This window comes from Macaca nemestrina, chromosome 10, assembly GCF_043159975.1.
Source record: "Macaca nemestrina isolate mMacNem1 chromosome 10, mMacNem.hap1, whole genome shotgun sequence".
NCBI classification, from domain to species: Eukaryota; Metazoa; Chordata; class Mammalia; order Primates; family Cercopithecidae; genus Macaca; species Macaca nemestrina.
This window is the reverse complement of record NC_092134.1, coordinates 85,538,986-85,562,622: the sequence shown is the minus strand read 5'-3', so window position 1 is coordinate 85,562,622 and position 23,637 is coordinate 85,538,986. Positions and strand designations below refer to the sequence as shown.

Sequence of the window (23,637 nt, the reverse complement as noted above, 5' to 3'; positions counted from 1 at the left end):
ATGAAGCCTCTGGTTCCCCTCCTGGACTGAGGACAGGTTCCAATGTAATTGCCCAACGGGTTCTCCTTGCCCACTGCCCAGAGCTAATTCATCAAGATAAGGGAATTGCAATAGAGAATTTAATTCACGCAGAGTGAGATACCGGAGTTTTATCACCCAAATAAGTCTCCCTGACAATTCAGACACTGGGGTTTTTTAACGATAATTTGGCTGGTAGGATACCAGGCAGTGGGGAGTACTGATTGGTCAGGTTGGAGATGAAATCATAGGGGGTCTAAGTGGGTTCTTCTTACTTCTAATCTTGGGTGGGATTGCAGAAATGGCTGAGCCAGATAACTGGTCTGGGTACTGCCAGCTGGTGCCTCAGAATGCAGGGTCTGAAAAATATCCCCAGCACCGATCTTAGATTTTACAATAGTGATGTTATCCCTTGGAGCAATTGGGAAGGTTTGGAATCTTGTGACTTCCGGCTGGATGACCCCTAAACCATAATTTCTAATCTTGTGGCTAATTTGTTAGTCTTACAAAGGCAGTCTGGTCCCCAGGCAAGAAGGGGGCTTGTTTTGGGAAAGGGCTATTATCTTTGCTTCGAAGTTCAACTATAAACTAAACTCCTCCCAAAGTTAGTTCGGCCTCTGCCCAGGAATGAACAAGGGCAGCTTGGAGATTAAAAGCAAGGCGGAACTGGATAAGTCAGATCTCTTTCACCGTCATAATTTTCTCACAATTTCTGCAAAGGCAGTTTCTCTGGATGCTCTGCATCTGTGTAGCCTCAGCGACTACACAGCTCCTGTGCTCTAAAGAATATTTCAGAATGGCTTCGGTAGCCGGCAGCACCTTCCTCCTCTCGCAGCAGAGAAGTATTTTGCTCGGGAAACTTGACTGGAGCCTTTCCCAGCCTATCTAGCGAACAGGAGAGCATCCTCCGGACTCCGCAGACGACCCTGGCCGGACAGCCAGGCTCGCGGCTCCCCGGCGCTCTCTGCCGCCCTCTCCCGGAACCGAGGGAGCGAGACAGCTGCGACGTCGACGGGAAGGCCTCCGGAGCCGCGAAGAGCGCACGCGCGAGCGCGCTCTGGCGTCCCCCGGGCGGGCTTGGTATTTGGCGCCTGCGCGCTGAGTGCGTGCGGCTCCGCCGACCGAAGAGGCTGGTAAGTCCTCAAGCTGGCAGGTGGTCGGGGGAGCGGCCGGAGAGGAGCTGCTGGGAGTTCGTGCCCTCCAGGTCTGGGACGCTGGCGTTCGCTCCTGACTGGGCCACTTTGGTGGGCTCAGAGCATCGCTTTTTGCCAGGGGGCGTGACCTGAGCCCGCCTCCCGGGGCTGGGGGGTGGAGAGGAATGGGAATCGTTAAGGCTCGTTATCAATTTGGTGCTTGTTTGTTGCTCGAGGAGGGCACAGAGCTTACAAATAGTGAAGAGGAAGGGGCAAGGCTGAACCAGGTGGGAGTGGGGGCGCCCCAAGTCCCAGGGCGGTGAGGATCGAGGCAGGTGCGCGAAAGGCAGGCCCCGTTCCCCGTCCCCACCCCCACCGGCTGTGTGTGGCGGATAAGAGCGGAGTGGGGCGCAGTACTACAAAATGGGGGTCCCAATGGAAATCGTACAGGTGTTGGGACCACACTCAGGGCGGCAACTTGTTTTTTCTGCGTTTTCAGTTTTCTTATAGAAACAAGCGATTTCTGTCGTGATTCACTGGGGCCGCTAACATGCACTCCCTCTTTTCATCTTAGGACATGACACCAGTGGCATATCACGGCCATGGGGTCTCAGCATTCAGCTGCTGCTCGCCCCTCCTGCAGGCGAAAGCAAGAAGATGACAGGGACGGTTTGCTGGCTGAACGAGAGCAGGAAGAAGCCATTGCTCAGTTCCCATATGTGGAATTCACCGGGAGAGATAGCATCACCTGTCTCACGTGCCAGGGGACAGGCTACATTCCAACAGGTGATCACGGAGGGATGATTCCCTGATGAGAATCCCAAGGTACCTTTGGAGTTCTCCTGTCTGCCCAGACAACTTTTCTTCTAGGCAGTAATACCGTAACAGTCAGAGACAGTGCCCTGGACAGGAGCCAGTTCAACTGACTTAATACACTTGGGCAGTTCCACAACTTCTCTTCCTCTCCTTATTTTTCCAACCCTTTCTTCTTTTCTTCACCTCCACTCTTGTTCTTTTCCTGAGGTTTGGAATATTCAGTTTGCTCTATGTTGTGGGGTTAGTTGACAGGCGCATTTCTTTATCACTGTCACTCACAAGGATTGGGACAGCTTTGCAGGGAAACCATCTTGGAAGCTGCTTTTCAAGGAAATGGACAGCTAATCCTTAACAGCCTAAGGTCAGAAAAATGTATCAGGTCAGGAGAGAGAGACAAACACTCAACCTTGGTACAGGATCATCTATTACTATTTACAAGTTGGCCCTCAGAAAATCTTTAACAGTTTAGCTGGAGAGTCACGGAAATTTAGAGCTGGTTAGAACCTTACAAAGAATTTACTCCAAAGCTTCCATATGAAAGGCGAGGAAACCATGGCCTTGAGAGATTCAACGACTCTGCCAAGCCCGTGTAGTAAAGCCAGAACAGGATCCCAGGTTTTTCAACTTCCACATCACTATGCTAGCAGCATTGATAGATGTTTTATAATTTGTGGCACTTTCTTGTTTCTTGTTCATTAGACCCAACACGTGAATTTCACTAGTATTTTTAAAAACGTCTCATTCCAGAAGAATATTTGTTGTGGCAGGCTCAAGTGAGACATGAAGGAAAGTACTGCCAACACATGGGATTTACAAAATAATTGTTTGGCTCTTTTCTAGAGCAAGTAAATGAGTTGGTGGCTTTGATCCCACACAGTGATCAGAGATTGCGCCCTCAGCGAACGTGAGTTACCTGCCTCTTACCTATTAATACCTACTTCTGTCCCTAATCTCTTTCTGTATGTATGAATGCCAGTTAATTCTTTGAAAAGTACATACGTTCTTATAAGTTCCCCATTTTCCTTGTAACTGTTTGCCTGAGCAGGATATCTCTGCCCCCATCACAGTCTGGGGAAAGAAACTTGAAGCTGGAAATGCTTTGAAGGTCAAGGAATGGAATTAGAAGAAATTGGGAAAGTGGGGTGTTCTGGGAGGTGTGGGACTGTCTCTGTCCACATAGCTCCTTTCTTCAGCTTTTCTTCCCAGAGCGCAAACAGTGTTCAAAGGAGTTTTAAAAGGTTTCTCCTGCTTCACTGCTTCTTGACTGGTTTATGGTTCCTGGCTCTTGGAACTTCCCTTTCACTCCCTTCTCTTTCCTGGTTTTGTGTTTAATCTTGACACACTGAACCTTGATATCTGAATGCCTGGGTCGGTCATGTGCTGTGTTATTTGCAGTAAGCAATATGTCCTCCTGTCCATCCTGCTTTGTCTCCTGGCATCTGGTTTGGTGGTTTTCTTCCTGTTTCCGCATTCAGTCCGTGTGGATGATGACGGCATCAAAGTGGTGAAAGTCACATTTAATAAGCAAGACTCCCTTGTAATTCTCACCATCATGGTAAGCCTTAGGGTCTCATTCTCTGGGTTATGCACCTGCCAGGCTGGGACCCGGGACACTTACACTTGTTTCCTGACTTGCCCTGATGTAGGCCACCCTGAAAATCAGGAACTCAAACTTCTACTCGGTGGCAGTGACCAGCTTGTCCAGCCAGATTCAGTACATGAACACAGTGGTCGGTACATATGTGACTACTAACGTCTCCCTTATTCCACCTCGGAGTGAGCAACTGGTATGCTGTTCTTTTAGGAACCTTGCCCCACAGGCCTGAGAGAAGAGTAGGGGGCTGCAGGAATGCCATAGCTGTGTCACTTTCCTTTTTGTCTTCTCATTTCTACTTGTAGGAACTGGTGGTGAGGAAAACCTGATGGGCCCTGTAATTATAAGTAATTGTGAAAAAAACCAGCTAGCATTTAAGCATCTGGGGAGCAGAATAATTTGTAAGAGAAAAAGATTTGCTACAAATTAAGAAGCAGCAGTGTTATAGCCTGAGGTCCATTGGCCTCTCAAAAGGGAAGAGGTTGGCAGTATCTATTAGAGGCTCACAGACTGTATTAGGGACAATCTCAGGGAAGTATTTTGTATGTGATGGAAAAATGACCCAAGGTCTTTGGATTGCTAATAACACTGTTCTGTGTCAAGCCTGCTTGACCACAGACCAACTCTGGTATCTTATTTTCAGGTGAATTTTACCGGGAAGGCCGAGATGGGAGGACCGTTTTCCTATGTGTAGTAAGGACACTGTTCTCTATGTGTGTGCTCTCTACTGGAGGAAAGGGATTCAAAGTCATACTTCATTGATTGGGGCCTGGTCCTGCCTTAGGTCTCAGCTTTTGGCCTATAGGTTCCCTGGCTTTGGATGTATTGAGATTTATTTGAAGAATGTATTATTATTATGCATATATTTGAAGAATGTATTATTTGATATGTGACGAAAGTACTGGAACTTCTAAAAGAGAACGTTAAGCCACTAAGGTTCCAAGCGCCAGCACTTATATGATGCGTTTGAAAAAACAGAAAGTGGTATGATGCTGTGGGAGGATGAAAACGACAGTGGCAGGGACTGAGAGCTGACGAGCCTTGGCAGCACTGAGGTCGGAAGGGGGAGGGGGTTCACCCCAAACAGGACAGTATAACTCTGCACTCTTCTGCTGAAGCTTTTTAAAACAAACAAACAAACAAACAAAAAACACTGACTATTTCCATATTTGCTGTTTGGTAGCTTCTTCTGCACGGTACCTGATATCCTGGTGCACAACATAGTGATCTTCATGCGGTGCGTCTCTCTTCCCTATCCTGACGGCCTGTGCGGCCGTGTGAGCCCACCACCTTTGCTCAGGAGGCCCCTGTGTGGCCACAGGGCAGAGACACCTAGCCCGAGGGGACACCCAGTGCCTCACAGGCACAGATACAGTAGACCCGTGGTGTTCTCTAGATGTGGTGTCCACATGCCCTTCACAAATCACCAGTCACCCTGAGCAGTCAAACCTTTTCTCCATAAAATGGGTCTAGTTTAACTAAACACATGATCCCCTCAGAATCCAGATGAGACAGTCATGAACAGAAAAGCTTTCTCAAGATGTTAAGTACTGAGCATTTGACCAGACTTCCTCTCTAGCCACACAGGTTACCACAGGTCATGGACCTTTAGGGTTGTTTCTGGAACCATGGCTGTTAAATTTGCCAGTGACAAGACTCTGCTGCAGGCGTGAACTATGAGGGTTAGAGCAGAGTTTCTCAGCCTTGGCACTATGAACACTTTGGGCCAGCCCTTTGTTGTAGGAGGCTGTTCTGTGCATTGTAGGATGTTTAACAGTATTCATGGCCTCTACCCACTAGATCCCAGTAGTAAACCCTCCATCCCTTAGTTGTAACAACCCAGAATGTCTTCAGGCATTGCCAGAAGTCTCCTGTGGGGTAAAATCATTCCCAGTTGAGAACCCTTGTTTAGAAGGCCACCTCCTGGCACAGTATCTCTGTGAATGTGGAAAGATTTTCTGGCCTCCTGGTTACATAACCATGAGGGTGTGTGCCTGGGGCCCCTGGGTATTGTTGCCTGAACTTGCAAAAAATTTCCTGGGACATTTTTATGGCTTATTGCATCCCCCAAACATAATTAATTCTTCTTGGTTTTCTTTTCCCTAGAACTTCAGTGAAGATTTCATACATTGGCCTCATGACCCAGAGCTCCTTGGAGACACATCACTATGTGGATTGTGGAGGAAATTCCACAGCTATTTAACAACTGTTATTGGTTCTTCCACATAGCACCTGTAGAAGAGAGCACAGCATCTGTTCCCAAGGCCTGAGTTCTGTACCTACCCGCATGTGGTGTAAGCAGAGGAGGAGTTAACTCCCAGCAAACATCCTCCTGCCACTTAGGAGGAGACACCTCCCTATGGTACCACTTATGTTTCTCAGAACCAGCAGAATCACTGCCCAGTGCCTAGCCTGTGCCCAGCAAATAGTTGGCACTCAATAAAGGTTTTCAGAATTTAATACAGATCTTTTCAGCTGTTCTTAGGGCATTATAAATGGAAATCATAACGTGGTTCTAGGTTATCAAACCATGGGGTGACGTGGAGCTAGGACTGTGAGTGAGCTGCAGGCCATTATCAGTGCCTCATCTGTGCAGAAGTGGCAGCAGAGAGGGACCATCCGAATACCTAAGAGAAAACAGACCTCTTCAGGATGTGAATTTGTTTCAGCTGTTCCCAAAGGCCTGTGAGCTTTTCAAAAAGAAAGAAAAAAGTGTGTTGGCTTTTTTTTTTAGAATGTTAGAATTGTTTTTACCGAGAGTCTACATGGGGCTTGATTCATCCTTCATCCATTGGCTGGAACATGGATTGGGGATTGATAGAAAAATAAACCCTGCTTTTGATTCATCTGTGTCTCCTCTGATTGCCTGGGTGTCTTTGTAGGGATCTCTGGGGGAACCGTAGAATAGTTCCCTGCCAAGTGGGTCAGGATGGAATGGGAGGAAAGAGATTGTACCGATTGTACTCCCATTCCCATGAGTTCCTGTCACAGCAAGCAGCCTCATTTTCCTCCATCTGCCTCTTGCGGCATGGGGCTACCCTGTTCCCTTCCAGGACAGAGCACTCAGTGCCCCCTGGAGGTTGGAATTCAGTCTTGAATAAGACATCCTGGTTTGAGATTGTAAGTTTCGGGGATCATCTCCACCTGCTCTGCCACCTAAGGTTAGGCTACAGCCCCAGGATGACAGAGAATCTAGTTAAGAAGCTTGAGTAGTCAGGTGTCAGAAGTTAGCTCTTCCCATAGCACTGGGACCTCAGGAAACCCTAACAACAACAGATGGTGGCTGGGGTTGTATATTAGTTTTTGTCTCCATTCCCATAGCTTGGTTTTCAATATTTGCGTAATGATCTGTATAGTGTTGAATCTTCAAGCTAAATTTCATGACTGTTGGGCTGACTTTGACCATAACGGAGGAACCCAGAAGCTGAGGGTTAAGTTTTGGTGTTGCCCTGGATCATGTAGTGACACGTGTACGTGACAGTGATGACTGATGTGGATTGATGATGGGATATCACCACTGACACAGAAGCAAATGTGCACCATTTCTGAGAATGTTGCCCTAATCAAAACATGCCCTAAACACATGAAGATGTTCACATTGCTACATTTGCTCTTTAGTTTTCCTGTTTTCCAAATAGCCTATGTAACAGATTTTTCATGGAATTTTGAAAAAGATACTCATACTGGTACTTCAGTTTTGAAACATTTTTCTTTTGTGACCATATGCCTTAGTAACATTTCTTGCTTTTGATATTATCTTAAAATCCAGTTATTATTTTAGAATGAGAGCGTTTACATTTTTAAAACATACAGCAATAAATCCGATGTTATAGTACTATCAATTTCCGTATCCGTTTATTAGCATCTCAGACTCCACTTTGGGATGTTCTGCATAGCTTTATTGTAGTGTCTGTCAATTCTTGAACAAATGCCTGGAATATTCTCTCAGCACCCCCAGATAGAAAGAGGAAGTGGCTGGCTTTGGTATCATTGTCATCATCATGGTGTTCCCGATGGATTGAAGTTTTCAGAGTGTGTTTCTTGGAGAGAGGCTTTGTTAGCTATCTCTTCTCTGTAATTTCTGGCTTGGCCAGAAACTATACTTATCTGTACTGTGACCTCTTTCTTATCTCGAACTACTTATCCCGTATCACCTGGTTGAAGAGTTGCTGCATACAGAGATGTCCATTCATTTATTTACTCATTTGAGAAAGTATTTATTGAGTACCTAGGATTGCAATTTCTAATGCATTTTGTCCAGAGTCATAGCTAGAGTTTAAAACACCATCACACATCTTTTATGCTCACCAGGCCTTATATAGGCCACAGTTTATCTCCACCAACTATTCTGCAACCGTAGGTACCTAAATGCAGGACCTCCATGATCTCTGGGTCAACTCTCAGGGATTCAAGCCCAAAGTGTGAAAGAAATTATTAAAAGAATCAGCCTATTTGTTTAAAGCACTACATGAATCAATAGGGTCCCAGGTATTTTCTCTGGACAAAATAATCCTTATTCTTTGCCTTGATAAATAAAATATTACCTGGTTAGCACTCCTTTAAGATTCTGTGTTCTTTCAGTTGTTTAGAAGGGAACCCACTTCAGAAGTTCTGTGATTTGTACAGTATCCAAGGGGTTTGGAAGTAAGTCTTAGCTGGAGCTGAGACTGCCAACTCCTAGTCCAAAGTCTTTGATGCCAGACACTTCCATGGAGATGAGGAGGCTCAAGAGAGGGAAAGCCTGGCCCAGCCCCTTAAAATCAGCAAGCTGGGTCTTTCCACTCAGTCCTGCTGAGTGGAATTTATCCTGAGTCCTGCTGGGGTCGGGAATTTATCCGACAGGTTATTCTGACCAGTGAGACTATCTCCTTTCTGGGGGCATCAGGGATCACAGAAGTTAGTAGCGATCCTGGTTATTCTCACCTTCCCCTCTGGGCCAAGGGAAGACAAGGAAGCAGCACAGGGAGCACAGCCCTGCCAGCCAGGGTGGCGATTTCCACCTGACCCTAGTGCAGGCAGAGGTAGAGCTTTCTGTGCACCACCCTGGGCTCTTCCTTCTGCTTCGTGCGGCAGTTACCTAGGGAGCAGCTGCTATTACTTCTAGGTTTGACTAGGCACTCAAGAAGCAGGTGAACTGCAAGGAATCACCTTGATCCTGGGACTTATCTTGCAGAGGTCTAAGCTGATGGTGACAATCTACTGAACTACTTAATTAAGAGTAAGTAGGCTCTGGAGTTTGACAGGTTGGAGCAGAGCTCAACACTGTAGCTCCAGCTAGGAACTCATATATGTCACGTCTCTTCCGACCCTAATTAGCGCTCTTGGTAGGTGGAAGGTTAACTTATGAGATAGCTATTCTAATTATGTGTTTTCAATTATCGTGTTTTCATTTTACTCCTTTGTCATGAACTAGCTCTGGTGGGGTATATATTATTATTGTAGATGTATATGTATGTATGTGTATATACATACATATATAAACCTAGGTATATATTATATAATAATATATAATAATATATAGGTATATTCTATATATTATATAATAGTATGTAGGTATAGATTATTATAATTATCTGGTGATAATTTATATCATAAATTGAGCATTAATACATACAAATCCAACACAAGTGTCTTATTTATTTTTACTATTTAATAGAAAAGCTGTCAACCTTAACGTGGAGGAAGCAGGGGCAGGGATGAGAGAAGGGGACAGAGAAAGGGGTAGCTCTCTGTTTTATCAGCTGTGCCAAATATCTGGAAATTTACTTCACAAAATACTACTGCCCTCTGGTTGATTTGGAGTCTCTCGCCCACTTCATGCATTCCCGTCACTGTGGCCCTCTACTGGAGAAGGGGACAACTTGCTTATTGTTGCCACCTGTCCAGGTCATTGAAAGGCAAGGGACACCCAAGAGTAGGAAGAAATGGGAAGCAGTCCATTCTTAAGACTGGTGTTCAGAGTATATGGAAACTTTTAAGTGCAGGCCCAGGGAGTGAAGAATGGGGGCTAGAGGGGTGGGGACAGGAAAGAGGAATATGGGTGGGGCAGGTCACATTTCCACCTCTCCTTGACCTACAACTAAACGTCTTATAGGGGGACATAAATAGATCACTTAGATTGATTGTGTGCACTTAACCATGGGCCCCTGCAGGATTAACTCCCCTATCTTCTCCCTTTCTCGAGGGAGTATCTCCCACGTCTCCGATCCAGCAGGATGCAGCCCACATGTGGTCTTACACCCTAAGCTGGCAGGGCACTCATGTGTCATAGAGCTGTGTTCAGTGTTTACCTTCAAGAGCAATGCCATTCCTCTGGCATACCTCCCTTCCCAAATTTTGGTCTCTGGTCCTGTTCAACAGTGGGTTCCACATAGTGCCAAGGTTTACCAGAGAGGCAAGTTCATGTTTGTGTGAGGCTGCTAACCCCAGCAGTGTGGCTTCAGTGTCCTTACTCTTGGTTGAAAAATCAACAGAAGAAGTCCTTAGGACTGCTATTTGGGCACGCCTACAGAATGGAGAATTAATGGAAAAGAAACTAAAGAACAAACCACAAGTCAATAGGTACTTTCCAATAATCTTTTCATTTTTAATATCAATTGATGTTTTAAAAAATACAGAGGTGTTTGACACAGAATAGCACCATTGTGTAGGACACACACACAGTTCCTGCGCCCGGCACCTGAAGGGGGGTCTTCTGGCCTGGGCTGGGGGCAGTCACTCAGGGGGCATTTGACTCACACCAGTTAGTTTCCTGCCTCTGCCTTGACCCGAAGGTCTTACAGGAAGACAATAAATAAATAGAACACCAAGATTTTATTTTGCAGTCTGCCCAGTTCAGGTCTCTCAGAAAGAGAGGGGAGAAAGTCCGAACTGTGAGAGGGTGGGATGAATGGACATCAGGTCAGGTCAGCCATTCAGTGCAGAGTCCTAGAGTGACTGGGATTGGAAAGTACTTGGGTCCTTTGGGTTTGCAACGGATTGTGTTGTTTCTGGGTTCAGGTTTTTACAAGAAGCAGACCGGCCCTATGTCCACACCGAATTCCTGCTCGGGCCCTCCTATGTCCATGGGTGCAATGTCAATGATGGGGAGGCGGGAGGTCTTCTGTGACCGGTACTCGATGACAGTCTTGCCCCACTTACCGGTGTGTTTCTAGGGGAGAAAAAAGGAGGAGGCTCTGTTCAGTAGATGCCTTGCTACCCAGTTCCAGCTGCCCAGGAGCCCAAAACTGAACAAACTGGTGAGCATCAGAGCCTACAAGGTTGAACCACACTGAGGGGGCTCCTGAGACCTCTTCTCGGCTTGCCAAAGGCCTCTCCACTTCAACTCCTATCCTTAGCAGCAGGGCCCTCCTCCACTCTGCCCTTCCCGTCCTTCCCCACTCCCTACAGTGAGCTCCCAACCTGTGACCTCTTCTTCACCCTGTACACATTGTAAGAACACTTCTATAACAGTCATTGGGTTCCAGGTAGGGTTTTATTCCCCTGAGTCAGGGGAATGGAGAAGATGAATGATATGTGCCTCTCCCTCACCTGTCACTCAGCCTATCTTCTCTACATGACCCTCAAACTCATGCCTCTTATGATCCTGTCACTTTAGGACCTGACAGCTGCTGCGGGCCAACCCTCAGCCCTGCTCTAGGCAGCTCAGGCACAGGCCGCTCTTCTCTCTGGCAGCCCCACTCACCGTGCAGTCATCCTTCAGGGCAGTGTACGTGAACCTGCTATTGCCCTCTGCCCGGATCTCCACGTCGTTGGAGCCCTGGATGAGCAGGGCCTTCTTGAGGTTGCCAGCTGCTTCGTCCAGGTAGGCAATGCTGTTCTTGCAGTGGTAGGTGATGTTCTGGGAGCCTTCCGTGGAAAGCAGGCGTAGGAAGGTCATCTGGACGTTGGCAGTGTTGGGAGCCAGGTTGTCATCTCCATAGCTGAACTGTTGGGGCAGACAGCAGCAGACAGCAGCAGTGAGGCCTGGGAGCTGGCATTCAATGGGACCAGGGACTGTAGGGGCTGCCAAGAGTTCATGGTTCAAGGACCTCAAGGGTGCTGGGGCAGCAGGGAGCTAGTTGGATATTTTTGCTTCCAGGAGTGGAGCAAGCTCAGAGGACCTCTTTTCCCACCTCCACGTGGGAAAAAAATACTCTTCCTCCTCTTTCCCTCCTCTCAAGCCCAACAGAAAACTGGAGGAAAATATGGGGAAGATGCTAAAAGCTTCCAGAGAGAAATAAAAGAAAGAGTGTGAGGAGCCATCTCTGCTCATCATCTAGGGCACCCAGGTACTCACGTGGAAGCCACCATTGATGGTTTCTCCAAACCAGATATGTTTCTTCTCCTTGCTCTTGCTGCTCCACCAATTCTTCTTGGGAACGTTTGCTGGGTTGGGGTAGACGCAAGTCTCACCAGTCTCCATGTTGCAGAAAACCTTCATGGCGTCCAAGGTGCAGCCTTGGTTGGGGTCAATCCAGTAGTCTCCTGCAGGGGGAAGAGGCAGCACCCATGGGGGCTCAGACAGGCACAGACACAAAAGCTTGAGAGGGCCAGGCCTGACTGAAAGGGACAGAAAGGCCTACAGGGACAAGGAATGAGGTTCACACGTGGCCTGAAAGGAGGGGAACCTGGAAGGATGCAGGGGCAGGGAGATCTGCATGAGCTAAGTCCAGCTCTAAGGAAGGACACATGCAAAGAGGGCAGGAGCAGTGCCCGGCTGGTGGATGGAGTCCACCCTGAGGTCACCTTGGCCAAGTAGCCATGGCAGGACAGGTGCCAGGGCTGCAGCTTCTCTGCTGTAAAATGAGAGAGGAACCCTCTGGCAGAACCTTCCAGGCCCAGCTCTGCCCTGTAGTAGGGGGCATCTCCTCCCTTGCTGCTGTGCCTAAGGGCTGACTCCCTGCTTCCCAGGGCGGGGGATCCTGTCCTCCAAGCTTACCACTCTTCCACTCAGGATGGCAGAGTTTCAGGTCTCTGCAGGTGCGTGCAGGGTTCTTGCGGGAGCCCTCGGGGCTGCGGATGCTCTCAATCTGGTTGTTGAGGGACTTGAGTGTGGCATCCACCTCGGCATCATGCTGTCTCAGGCCACCGGCTGCCTGGTCAGCCCGCATGTACTGCAGGGGGTCGGGGCCCTTCTCTCTCGGGCCTAGGCCAGCAAAGGCGGACATGTCGATGCCAGGGCCAGGGGGACCTGGAGGACCAGGGGGTCCAGGATTTCCAGGAGGACCCTGCAGCAGGAAACAGAGAGATCAGCCACGATTGTGGGAAAGTGCCCCTCCGTGTCCATCCCCATTTGCTAGAATGTACTAGAGTATCCCTCTTCCCAGTCCCATGGGTGGGGCAGAGGTGTAGCAGTTGTTTAGAAGGGAACCCACTTCAGGACCAAGGAAACCACAGCACCATGCCTATTTCTTCCTTAACCCTTCTCTTCAGTTTCCCAGCACTGATCATGGGCCCTGTGAACCTCTGAGGAGACCTCAGGATAAAGGGTGCCATCACTGTTAACTGCAGGTTGATGCCCTAAAAGAGGCCCTGAGGAAAAAAGAGCTCAAGCCTCCCAGATGCTGGAGACACCTCGACAGCAGGGAAGGAGTCAGGACACTTACAGCAGGGCCGGTTTCGCCTGATCGTCCACGGGGACCAGGAGGCCCAATGGGGCCAGGGATTCCATTAGCACCATCTTTGCCAGAGGGACCGACAGGGCCAGGAGGACCCTGCAAGAGAGAGCGGTCGTGAGGAAAGAGTGGTCACCACAGGGAAGGCTGGGGAGTCGCCGGGGCTGGGTAGGTGGCTGTCCTGATAGCACCAGCCACTCCACCCCCCGTTCTTCGCATGCTCAGTCATGGAAGCCTAAGTTGGTCTCTATTTGGCCAAGAACCAGCAGGATAGCTCCATGGCCTGCCTACCCTCCTAAGCTCCTCTTTGTAAAATGCTGTTACCAGGGGTCTGTCTGGCAGCAAGAGCTGCTTCGTGTTTGTCTTGCAGCCACTGTGGCCTCAAGTGCTTTTCTGGCCATAGGCACATGTGCCAGTCCTGCCCCCGCTTTTGAGTGAGGACCCCTGAGCCCACAGCTTCCCCAGAAGCAGCAGCATTTCCCTCCTCATGGGAACACAGGCCCGCACCCTCTGAAGGGCCCCCTCCATCTTCCAACTCCAAGTCACTTACTCTAGGGCCAGAAGGACCAGCAGGACCAGAAGCACCTTGGTCTCCAGAAGGACCCTGTGTAGAAGGAAGAGGCAAAAAGCCGCGGTCAGCACAGACATATCTATATCCTGGGAGCTGGGGGAGCAGCTTTACGTCCCAGCCCCATTCCTTTTCCACTTCCTCCTCCCTCCAGCCCTGAGGAAGTCCTAGAAACTGCTTAGGGTGATCCCAAGCTGTCCTGGCAGCACAGGGAGCTCAAGTGGGCTCTGAGTGGCAGGAGGCCTCGGGAAGTCCCACGCAGGCAGTGACACTCACAGGAGGGCCGGGCAGACCCTGCAGACCAGTGAAGCCACGGTGTCCCTTCAGGCCTCTCTCGCCAGGCTCTCCAGCCTCTCCTTTGTCACCTCGGGGGCCTTGAGGACCCTGGGAACAAGATAGACACAGATTGAGTCAGGTCAGGGGCAGGACAGGAGCCCCCTCCTGTCCCACCCAAGCTGAGGAATCCCCGGAACCACAAGGCTGGAGGCCCGGGAACCACCTGGAGGCCGGTTGCCCTCCAGGCCTACCCCTGGTGGGGACTCAGTGCAGGACACTTGGATACTTACCTGGATTCCCCGGGCTCCAGCTGGTCCTGAGGGTCCCATGGGGCCTTGTGCACCCTGAGGAGAGTAAGCGCAGCATCAGAGAAAAGCCAAGACAGGTGAGGGCCTCCTCTGCATCTGCCCCGGGCTGGGCACTGAGGCCACCGCTCTGTAGTCCAGAGACCGCCTAAACCCGGGGACTGCCTCAGCCCCACCGCTCAGGGGAAGGCGGCTTTTAACTGAATTCAGGATACTTACAGCTTCTCCTCTGTCTCCCTGCTTGCCAGTTGGACCAGCGGGGCCAGGAGAGCCAGGGGGCCCAGGGGATCCAGGAGCTCCCACAGCACCAGTCTCACCACGATCACCCTGTCAGGAGAGAGGTCTCAGGCTCAGAGAAGAATGTTCCAGAAGAGACAGGAACAGAAGGTCCTTCTAGGCTGAGATGAGACTGATTCCAACCAGCCACCCCCAGCTGACCTGTCAGGCCCGAGGCAATGTCCTCCCCATCCCACTGCATACACAGACACCAGACACTCACCTTGACTCCAGCTGCGCCATCTCTGCCAGGGGGGCCATCAGCGCCGGGGCTTCCCTGGACAAAGGGAAACAAGAATGCGTTTAGAGCTGCTTCCTGCCCGTCTCCACCTCTGCTCCCCCAGCCCTCCTCAGAAGCCCAGGCCTCTCCTCTTCTGCCTAACTCACTCACACTTTGAAGCCAAAGCTTCCTCACTGAGTTTTCCTCCTCCTTCTGGAAGCAGCTCTTGGTCTCTATGCCTGTCTCTCTCCCCTACAACCTTCCCATTGCACCTAGGCTCTCAGGCCTGTCAGCTGACGCTGCCACCTGCTTCTCCAGTGCCCTGCCTGGGACTTGCTCTGGCTGGCCCAGCACAGAGACTCACAGGGCCCCTCTCTCCAATCAGAGCCACCCCAGGGAGTCCCACTGCTCACCTCTCGTCCAGGTTCACCTGCAGGACCGGTCAGGCCAGGAGGACCCACGGGGCCAGGAGGACCTCTGTCTCCAGATGCTCCAGGAGCGCCCTGCTTGCCGGGCTCACCCTGGAGGGACAGAGACAAGGACGATGAGTGCGCATGGTAAGCACCCCTGCCCAGGACCCACTGACCCTTCAGGGAGAGGGCAGACAAGGGACAGTCCTGAGGGTGCTGAGGGAGGCAGAAGCTTTGGCAGGCAGGGCCCAGCTTGGATGGAGGGAGGGACACCCCACACTCACCGATGGGCCAGGCAAGCCTGGGAATCCTCTCTCACCACGCTGCCCAGGCAGACCGACGATGCCTCTCTGTCCCGCCAGACCCTGGGGACCTGGTGGACCATCGGCACCCTGAGAGAGGAGAGGCGGGAGATGAGAACTGACAGAGTAGCCCAGCCTCTTCCGCCTTCTCAGCATAGCTCTGTCTGTGCAGCCCCGCTCCCTGGCATCCCCACGGCCCCTGCTCCCTCCCACCCCATGCTCTGTGAGCTCAGAAGCCACTCACGACCCTGCTCCCAGGGACCTTGGCATGGGCCTGGTAAGGGACTTACAGAGGGACCATCATCTCCAGGCTCTCCTTTCTCGCCAGGGGGGCCAGCAGGACCTTGGAGGCCAGGGTCACCAGCTCGGCCAGGGGGGCCGCTGTCTCCTCGAGCACCTTTGGGACCATCTTTTCCAGAAGGACCAGGGGGACCAGGGGGTCCAGGGTTGCCCTAGAAGGAGAAAATGCGGGAAGTGAGGGCTCATCTCACCCTTCCTCATCCAGGCTGCCAAAGTCACTATGGCCTCATCGACAGCAGTTTCCTCTCTGGGGGCTTCTCTACCTCCCCACACTAAGGGCAACCTAACCCCCACCCCAATCTACCTCTGCAACCTTCTCACCATGTAAGACAGCTCTGGGAAGCCACTCTGGCTTCTCCAGCCCCTGCTCGCTTTGCTTTCACCCATCTACTTGGAATCCCTCCTTCCTCCTCCCTTTGTCCTCAATCCCTCTTCCTCAGGAGCTGCTCCACCCCTGCCCCTCTGACCCCTGAGCTTGACCCCAGCATTCACTCCCTCTGCCTATGGCGCTGGTGAACTCAGTGAGTTCATCACCCCTACTCCCTCCATGTAAACTCCCTGAGAGCGACCCAGGACATGTGGACTTGCTTTAAAGCACACGGGCAGGTGCACAGAACATGCTGAAGAAACACCTGTCCAGGATGAAGGTAATCGTGGCGGCCCTGCCCTGCCCACCGAGCCAGCAGGGCAGTCACCTGGAGCAATCCAGACCCTGTTGGGTGCTGGCCAGGCTATTCCATGCTGCCTGTGCCTCTCATGCCAGGAGAATCACTTACATTGGAGCCTGGGGGTCCAACGCGGCCAGCAGCTCCAGGGAATCCGGTGGCTCCCTGTGTGGGGAGAGGAGAGTCCCTGAGAACCTCAAGCCCTCAGGAGGTTCGAGATTCAAATGGGCGTGGGGTGTGGTCTCAGAGCCTGGTGTGGAAAGGGTGAGGGGCTGCAAAGCAGCAAGGGGGAGCCAGGGAGGGAGAAAGGGCCCCCGGGTCTGGCCACAGAAGCAGGCACAGGCTGTTCCCCTGCCTCCGACTTCTGCAGTCAGCGCTTCAGGGAGCTGACCAAGGGGCAAGCCTCGAGCTGGGGAATCCGGGACCACTGTGCACTCAGGCGCCCACTCTCCCACCTGGCTGTGGGTGGCCTTAGGCTGGGGGCCAATGCAGGGCTGGGAAAAGAGTGGGGGGCATCCCAGAACACCCCCTGCCATGGGAGCATCTGGGGCCAGGCCCTCTTTGTGAGGTACAGGGTGGGTTGTGAGAGGCCTCACTCACCGGGGGGCCTTGGGCACCTCGGGCTCCTTTAGGACCAGTCACTCCAGTAGGACCCTGGGAAGGAAAGAGGGAGACAGTGAGGCCCAGTGCCCGGGGAGGTCGGTGGGCTTCTGTCTGAGCCCCAACAATGGACCCTTGAGGTTTTCAAAGATGCAGCTTTCTTGGCACTAAAAACCCAGCCTGAAGAGGCTGCCCCAGGCAAGTCTGTCCTCTCTGCCGCAGGAGACTTGTGTTCCAGTAGAAGCCCATCAGGCAACCACGGAACTGGTCTGGGGTCTGGCCTCCCGGGAAGCTCTTCCCGCCACCGCTCCCTCCTCTCCAGGAGACCAGCAGCTTGGTTATGGCGGTCGGTGGCCAGCCTGTACTCTGTCAGTCCCTCCACCCCACCCACACAGCCCACACGCCACATGGGGACCATGAAAGCTCCTTCTACCGACATGGGGGTGTTCCCAGGCCTGTGAACCAGCCTCTGTCTACCGCCTGCTGGGGCCTCCGCATCTGCACCCCAGGAGCCCTTCCTTGAGGGAACAATTCTTTGGGGAGTGCAGCGTTACCCACCTGAGGCCCAGGCGCTCCAGAGGGGCCCTGAGGACCAGGGGCACCAGCGTCGCCTTTCTGGCCGGCCTCTCCTTGCTCACCCTTGGCCCCAGGCTGGCCATCAGCACCCTATAATGGGAGGGAGGAGGTGGGCGAGTGAGAGGCAGGCCAAAGCCCTGGAGCTCTTCCAGAGGAGCGGGAGACTCTGAGTATCTGCATGTGTGTCCACCCTGGCCTGGACACGATGGTTCTCTTGGTATGGAGGCAGCAAAGGAGAGGAGAGGAGCCTCCATTTCCCTCCCCGACAAGCTCTGATGCCCGAGGGTGCTGGATGTGGAGCTGGCCTGAGTGGAGGGAGCCAGGCAGATGGAGAGAGATACTCACGGGAGGCCCAGCAAATCCTGCTGGTCCGGGGGGCCCAGTCTCTCCACGTTCACCCTGTGAGAGAAGGGGGCATGGCGAGAGGTCAGGCCCCGCTGCCTGACCTGCTTCTTCTCCCCTCCGAGAGCCCCTTGGGCCCTGCCCAGCCTCCTGTTCCCCAGAGACGGGCAACTGAAAGCAGCCTTAGTCCTAAACGCAGGCTGAGGCTCTGTTAACCCAAAAGCCCTCAACCTGAGCACATCATGGGAGTGACGTGCCCTCCCCCTTCCCTTCCCATCTCTCCTCCCTCCCTAGACCCAGCGGGCAGGGAGGGAGCCAGTGCCTGGCAGCATGCAGGGCCACCAGGCAGCACGAGGGCCCACCCTGGCTCCCTAGCTCTCTGGCTCCTGAGGGCCGAGGGCAGAGCCAGGCTCAGAGGGGCAGACACTCACCGGAGCGCCACGAGCACCAGCACTTCCTGCAGGACCAGGAGGTCCAACTTCTCCCTAAGGGCAGGGAGGGGAGGAAGAACCAGGGGTGAGAAGGTAGAGAGTCGAGTGGGAGAGGGCAAAGTGCATTTGGGGGGCCTTGCTCATGGGGAGGGGGCTCCAGGTCCCCCTGGCACAGCCTGTGTTACTGTGCAGCCCACACGCGCACCCTCTCGGCCTCTGCTGAATGCACTTTTACCCCCAGCCCAGCTGTCCCACCCGACAGGGAACACTGCCAGTGGCTTCACTTCTGAGAGGACCCCCTCTTCACCCTCACAGCCCCGGCGGGCAGGAAGGTGACTGGTGAGTGAGGACAAGACAGAACAGCCTTTGGCAGGAGATAAGAAGGAGGCATGACAGGGAGGAAAGGCGTGGAGAGGAAAGGAGCCAGGACTCACCTTCTCGCCGTTAGCACCAGCCGGGCCAGGGGGGCCAATGGGACCTGTCAGGCCCTGCGGGGAGAGCAGGTAGAGGTGAGGGAGGCAGGCTGAGCCAGCCGAGCACATGGGACTCCACACCAAGAGGACCTTGGTGTGCCCTCCCACCGCCTCCAGAGCTCCCCCTTACCCTCTGGCCCCAGTTTAACAGAGAAGTCCCTGCAGTTGCCCAGCCCCCACAGAACAGGACCAGGGACCCCACTGGCAGACTGCCCAGCCCCCTTCCCAGCTCTCCTGGGTGCAGGGCTGGGATCCCAATGCCCGGCAGTCCGGCAACCCGCATTCACTTACTCGTCCACCATCCTTTCCAGGGGCTCCCTCAGGGCCTTTCTCACCAACATCACCCTGGGGGAAGAGAAAACCAGCCACCTCAGCCGGGCACCCCAGGACCCCTGTGGCTGGCTCAGTCCCACCCAGGCTGGGGTGCTAGGGAGAGCCCAGTCCCTGCCCAAGAGGGATTTGCTGTGGTCTCAGGGTGGGTCAGCAGCAGCAGGGGCAAGATGAAGGAACAAGGGGAGAGGATGTCACTAAAAGGCAGGGAGCTTTGGAAAGGAGTCTTTAAGCTCCTCAAGAAGGGCTAACAGAAACCCTCATCACCAGGTGCCACGAGGGAATGGAAGCAATCACAAGGGGCAGGAATGTGGCAAAGCCACATCTTTGGTGAGAGGCCGTAACCCCAGTACTTACCCTGTCACCCTTGGGCCCAGCGATACCAGCTGCTCCCCTCTCGCCGGGCATTCCCTGAAGACCTGGAGGGCCCTGAGCCCCAGGGGGGCCTGCTGGGCCAGATGCACCCTGGGATGGAGGTAAGAAGGAGTCTGTAGTGGACAGCACCTCCCCTTGGACCCCTGTTTGCGGAGCCTGGGTAACCAGGGCCCCAAACCCCTCTTCCTTCCCTTCCTCCCGTGTATACCTCCTTTCCAGCTCCATCTTCCGCCCCCCCACTTCTATTCTTCCTTCCTCCTGAGCCCGCTCCCCTTCTCCCTGCTCAGTGGGGCTCCCAGGCTGCCGAGAAGACCCCTACAGGACACAGCCTCACTTACTTTGGGACCATCAGTGCCAGGAGTGCCAGGGAGGCCACGGGCACCTTGGAGGCCTTGGGAACCGGGAGAGCCACGTTCACCTGGGAAACCTCGTTCACCCTGCGGCAGAGACACCAAGAAGTGATCAACCAAGAGCAATGGGGGAGAAGGCCCAGGGAGAAGCAGGGAGGTGGGGAAAGGAGCAGGAGCCTAGAACCCAGGGCAGGCCCAAGGAGGCCGCCTGCAGCAGCCGACAGGACACTCACCCTGGGACCCACGAGGCCAGGGGCTCCAGCTTCACCGGGAACACCCTGGAGAATAAAGAAAGATGCGTGAGAGTGAAGTCTTCATGTCATAGACCCCTGAATAGTCCTCCATGGTGGGGCTGAACATCACTCCTCCCGTGGGGGACTGTGTCATCTGTAGAGGCTGGGATGTGGGTCCAGGACATTCCCAGGCCTCACAGGGCTCCTCATGCCCTCTTGCCCTTGTCTCCCAGCATCAGAAATGACCTTCCCATCTAAACAGGTTGCAGGTCCAAAGAGCCCCATACTCACCTGGTCACCTGGTTTTCCACCTTCACCTGGCGGACCAGGAGGGCCAGGAAGTCCCTAGAAGCCAAAGTGACAAGGGTTATCAAAGGAGTGAGTTTGCTGCCCTGGCCCCCAGGGAGGCACAGTATATGGTAGACCCAAAGGAAGGAGGCAACAGCAATGAGAGCCAGGGGTGCAGGGAAGGTTCAATGCTTGGCACCCTGCAAGAGGCGTGGGCCCTCCAGCGATGGTGCCTGCTGCTGTCCCAGGAAGCCCTTGGTATGGCAAAGAACTAGACAGAGAGCCTGGTCCAGCCACCTACCTGGAACCCAGATGGCCCAGGAGCACCCTGCTCGCCTCGTTCACCAGCAGGTCCCTGCAGAGGAAAAGAAAAGGTGAGCTGAGCCAGTGTTCCAGAGACCCTGAGAGCCACAGCTAGCAGGGCCCAGGGGAGGTCAGCAGGGTGGGCAGGACAGGCGTCTTCCTGTGCTGCTCAGACAGTACGTGCATGCCTCCCTGCACTCCCATTAGCCACCCACACTCCTCTCCACCAACGCGGGTCCACACAGCCTCCTGGGACACCTTGCCTCAGCTCAGAGTGAGTCTGGTGTACCAGCTTAGCCCACATCCACATCCGTCAGCTCCATTATTGGATGGATCTGTGGTCTCCCACCCCCACCCCTCCCAGCCCCTGCCCCCAGGGTCACCCGGGGAGGCTAGGAAGGTACTTACAGCAGGGCCAGGGGGTCCTGCAGCACCTGTCTCACCATCTTTGCCAGGAAGACCCTAGAGGGAAGAGAAAAAGACAATGTAATGACACGCTTTTTTTCCCTCTTGAAGTCCCCCTAGAACTGGGCAAAGGTACTTCTGGCCCACAGTTTCCAGACCTCCACGATACCCCAGCTGAACCCCATTTCCACACCTTTCCCTCCCTTCCTTCCCAAGCCCCATCTTTTCTTAGCTGTTTTCAGCATGGAAGCCTTCCCCAGCTCCCTGGCCTGCTGACCAATGGCAACCAGAAGTCTCCCTGTGTAGACACCCAAAGGGCCCAGCCAACATGGGGCTCAGCCGCAGGGATCAACACTCAATACCAAGGGGTCCCAGGACCATGCCATGGAGATGCCATTCCCCTGTCCTCCCTGCAAATGCCCAGCCAACACCAAACCATGGGCAATGGGGAAGGATACTTACTCTCAGACCAGGAGCACCAGGCAGTCCCTTCTCACCAGCTTTGCCAGGCTCGCCCTAGAGGAAAGAGAGGGCAGGGCCATGGGGCAGATGGTTTGGTAGGGAGTTAGGGGCAGAGCGGGCTGCAGGGACTGAGGCTTGGGGCCACATCCTGATGGACAGCCGAGATAAAGCAAATTACCAGCCCTTCTCTTCTGTTCAGGGGCCATAATGGCAGCCAGCCTGCTGGGCACTGCCACATGGAACAATGTATGGCTGCAATGCCCCGACGCTCTCTGGGGCTGTGGATTTTCCCCAGATCACATGCAGACCCCCACTGCCACCCATGGCACAGGAGCCCCACTCATCACTGTCCCTGGCTAAACTCTACTCAGGACCCAGCCCTTTCCCCAAGAGGGCAGGGAGGTAGGTAGCACCACATGGAAGGAAATGGAAGAGCAAATTATTACTTACATTGGCACCTTTGGGGCCAGGGAAACCCATGACACCAGGCTGCCCGCGAGCCCCCTGAGGACCTGGAGGTCCAGGACGACCATCTTCACCAGGGGCTCCCTGAAAGAGAGAACACCATTCTCATAACATAGACACTCTGACTACATCCATCCATCTAACATCCACTAAGGGCCTACATGATAGACCTAGAACTAGGCACCAGTCACACATGCTCAGTATCTAGGATTGACCACACCACACTCATGGGCCCATCTATAGCAAGACACCGCTGAGCTTAGAAAGCTGCCCAAGAAAGTGCACACACAATGTCATCATTCCTCCAAGGATAAGCCCCAAATGCATAATGGAGTGGCATTTTCAGAGCTCACGGCTACTGCACGGGCTACATCTGGCCCCAGTGCCTACCATCTACCCCCACCGCAATTCTCAAAATTCACAGTACTCTAGGCCTCCCCAACCCAAACTCCATCTCTCTTATCTCTTGCCTCCCCAGGGAGATCTCCCCACCCTCCAGCAGCCCTCAGAGGATAGACTTACAGAAGGGCCAACTTTGCCTTGAGGACCAGCATCACCAGGGCGGCCAGTGAGACCCTTTGTTCAGGAAAGAGAAGAGGGTGGGGTCAGGAGCCGGCCCCAGGACCTCCCAATCCTGGCAGTGCAGGGCTGGAGGGAGCCAGCCAGGAAGGGCCTGAGGGCCTGCCCACAGTCTGAAGCCAAGGGCAACAGCGGCTCTGCTACTTACCCGGGCTCCAGGAAGTCCAGGTTCTCCAGGACGGCCAGGGTCACCATTGGCTCCCTTGGGACCAGCAAGACCACTGGGCCCTCGCTCTCCAGGAGCTCCCTAAACAAGGGTACACAGGGAGTCAGTAGGATACCATGTGACCAGCGATGCAGAGAGGGACCCCAGCCCCTCTTCCCCCACTCACCTTGGGACCTGCCAGACCATCTTGACCTGGGAAACCGCGGTTGCCAGGAGCACCCTAAGGAGCCACAGGGAGGAGAGGCAGTGAATGAGAACGGCCCCTAACCCAGCCAGGCTCCAGCGGGTCCATCCCACTAACCCACCAATCCCAATTTCTGGGGAGCAGTAACTGTGGTCTGCAGGATTCTCAGAGGTTAACTTCTGGAGCCTGTCCCCGCTTCCTGGGAAGGAGTTCAGACTGTTTCATGTCAGCCTGGCGGTGGGGGGCACAACTCAGGGTCAGACTCCCTCTCCCCGTGGTGTGGATGGAGAAAGAGGAGGATGACATGCGGAAAAGTCATGGGCTCCGACCAGAACACGGACCACAAGGACTCCACTTCCCTCTCGAGATCACAGCCCCCGTGGGATAGAGCCTCATCATTCACTTACTCTTTCTCCAGGGGGACCAATGGGCCCAACACCACCAGGCTCTCCACGGGCACCTCTCTTGCCTTCTTCACCAGCGGGTCCAGGGGCTCCCTGGGGGCCAGCGGGGCCCTGAGGACCACCAAAAAACAGAAACAGAGTGAGCCTTCACCTGGGCCTGGAGCAAGCCTCGACTCAGAGTATGGAGGAAGT

At 53.5% G+C, this 23,637-nt stretch overlaps 2 protein-coding genes and 2 long non-coding RNA genes across 7 annotated transcripts in view; 3 read left to right on the top strand and 1 right to left on the bottom strand.

Annotated features, from left to right (window-relative positions):
• The first annotated feature begins 1,063 nt into the window (after nucleotides 1–1,063).
• LOC105470055 (transmembrane protein 106C) lies at nucleotides 1,064–6,407 on the top strand. 4 transcript variants are annotated; one of them, XM_011721780.2, is made up of 8 exons: nucleotides 1,064–1,151; nucleotides 1,726–1,937; nucleotides 2,808–2,871; nucleotides 3,363–3,522; nucleotides 3,614–3,754; nucleotides 4,205–4,254; nucleotides 4,745–4,798; nucleotides 5,668–6,407. In XM_011721780.2, the coding sequence occupies exons 2-8, from the start codon at nucleotides 1,754–1,756 to the stop codon at nucleotides 5,762–5,764; spliced, it is 750 nt and encodes a 249-aa protein (XP_011720082.1). In that variant the 5' UTR covers nucleotides 1,064–1,151; nucleotides 1,726–1,753; the 3' UTR covers nucleotides 5,765–6,407. The 4 variants fall into 4 exon arrangements, with proteins under 4 accessions (XP_011720082.1, XP_011720080.1, XP_011720081.1 ...); XM_011721779.2 differs by having other exon boundaries at nucleotides 1,114–1,222; XM_011721778.2 differs by lacking the exon at nucleotides 5,668–6,407 and having other exon boundaries at nucleotides 4,745–5,661.
• Nucleotides 6,408–10,123: 3,716 nt separating this feature from the next.
• Nucleotides 10,124–23,637, bottom strand: part of LOC105470054 (collagen type II alpha 1 chain) — a 31,324-nt gene continuing 17,810 nt past the window's right edge. The window contains exons 23-54 of the mRNA XM_011721775.3: nucleotides 23,449–23,556; nucleotides 23,024–23,077; nucleotides 22,840–22,938; nucleotides 22,635–22,688; nucleotides 22,098–22,196; nucleotides 21,648–21,701; nucleotides 21,189–21,242; nucleotides 20,779–20,832; nucleotides 20,481–20,534; nucleotides 20,190–20,234; nucleotides 19,945–20,043; nucleotides 19,589–19,696; nucleotides 19,193–19,246; nucleotides 18,863–18,916; nucleotides 18,429–18,482; nucleotides 18,001–18,054; nucleotides 17,638–17,745; nucleotides 17,080–17,133; nucleotides 16,591–16,644; nucleotides 15,805–15,966; nucleotides 15,497–15,604; nucleotides 15,216–15,323; nucleotides 14,806–14,859; nucleotides 14,526–14,633; nucleotides 14,292–14,345; nucleotides 14,002–14,109; nucleotides 13,708–13,761; nucleotides 13,149–13,256; nucleotides 12,482–12,770; nucleotides 11,840–12,027; nucleotides 11,246–11,488; nucleotides 10,124–10,711 (exon numbers count right to left, since the gene is read on the bottom strand). Coding sequence (XP_011720077.1) covers nucleotides 10,565–10,711; nucleotides 11,246–11,488; nucleotides 11,840–12,027; nucleotides 12,482–12,770; nucleotides 13,149–13,256; nucleotides 13,708–13,761; nucleotides 14,002–14,109; nucleotides 14,292–14,345; nucleotides 14,526–14,633; nucleotides 14,806–14,859; nucleotides 15,216–15,323; nucleotides 15,497–15,604; nucleotides 15,805–15,966; nucleotides 16,591–16,644; nucleotides 17,080–17,133; nucleotides 17,638–17,745; nucleotides 18,001–18,054; nucleotides 18,429–18,482; nucleotides 18,863–18,916; nucleotides 19,193–19,246; nucleotides 19,589–19,696; nucleotides 19,945–20,043; nucleotides 20,190–20,234; nucleotides 20,481–20,534; nucleotides 20,779–20,832; nucleotides 21,189–21,242; nucleotides 21,648–21,701; nucleotides 22,098–22,196; nucleotides 22,635–22,688; nucleotides 22,840–22,938; nucleotides 23,024–23,077; nucleotides 23,449–23,556 — 3,045 coding nt within the window. The 3' untranslated portion in view covers nucleotides 10,124–10,564. The remainder of the gene's footprint in view (nucleotides 10,712–11,245; nucleotides 11,489–11,839; nucleotides 12,028–12,481; nucleotides 12,771–13,148; nucleotides 13,257–13,707; nucleotides 13,762–14,001; nucleotides 14,110–14,291; nucleotides 14,346–14,525; nucleotides 14,634–14,805; nucleotides 14,860–15,215; nucleotides 15,324–15,496; nucleotides 15,605–15,804; nucleotides 15,967–16,590; nucleotides 16,645–17,079; nucleotides 17,134–17,637; nucleotides 17,746–18,000; nucleotides 18,055–18,428; nucleotides 18,483–18,862; nucleotides 18,917–19,192; nucleotides 19,247–19,588; nucleotides 19,697–19,944; nucleotides 20,044–20,189; nucleotides 20,235–20,480; nucleotides 20,535–20,778; nucleotides 20,833–21,188; nucleotides 21,243–21,647; nucleotides 21,702–22,097; nucleotides 22,197–22,634; nucleotides 22,689–22,839; nucleotides 22,939–23,023; nucleotides 23,078–23,448; nucleotides 23,557–23,637) is intronic.
• LOC105470053 (uncharacterized) lies at nucleotides 10,702–15,775 on the top strand. The gene is made up of 4 exons (XR_011609198.1): nucleotides 10,702–10,799; nucleotides 11,159–11,365; nucleotides 11,724–15,359; nucleotides 15,575–15,775. It is a non-coding gene; the product is annotated as an uncharacterized lncRNA (long non-coding RNA).
• On the top strand, nucleotides 18,417–19,971 carry LOC139356778 (uncharacterized). Its single transcript, XR_011609197.1, has 3 exons — nucleotides 18,417–18,767; nucleotides 19,502–19,707; nucleotides 19,894–19,971. It is a non-coding gene; the product is annotated as an uncharacterized lncRNA (long non-coding RNA).

Excerpts from the sequence above, each read along its gene's own strand:
- LOC105470055 (XM_011721778.2), top strand. The coding sequence starts at position 1,754 with ATGGGGTCTCAGCATTCAGCTGCTGCTCGCCCCTCCTGCAGGCGAAAG. Across the intron at positions 2,872-3,362 it reads AGATTGCGCCCTCAGCGAAC|TAAGCAATATGTCCTCCTGT; the intron begins GTGAGTTACCTG and ends TGTTATTTGCAG. Across the intron at positions 3,523-3,613 it reads TTGTAATTCTCACCATCATG|GCCACCCTGAAAATCAGGAA; the intron begins GTAAGCCTTAGG and ends GCCCTGATGTAG.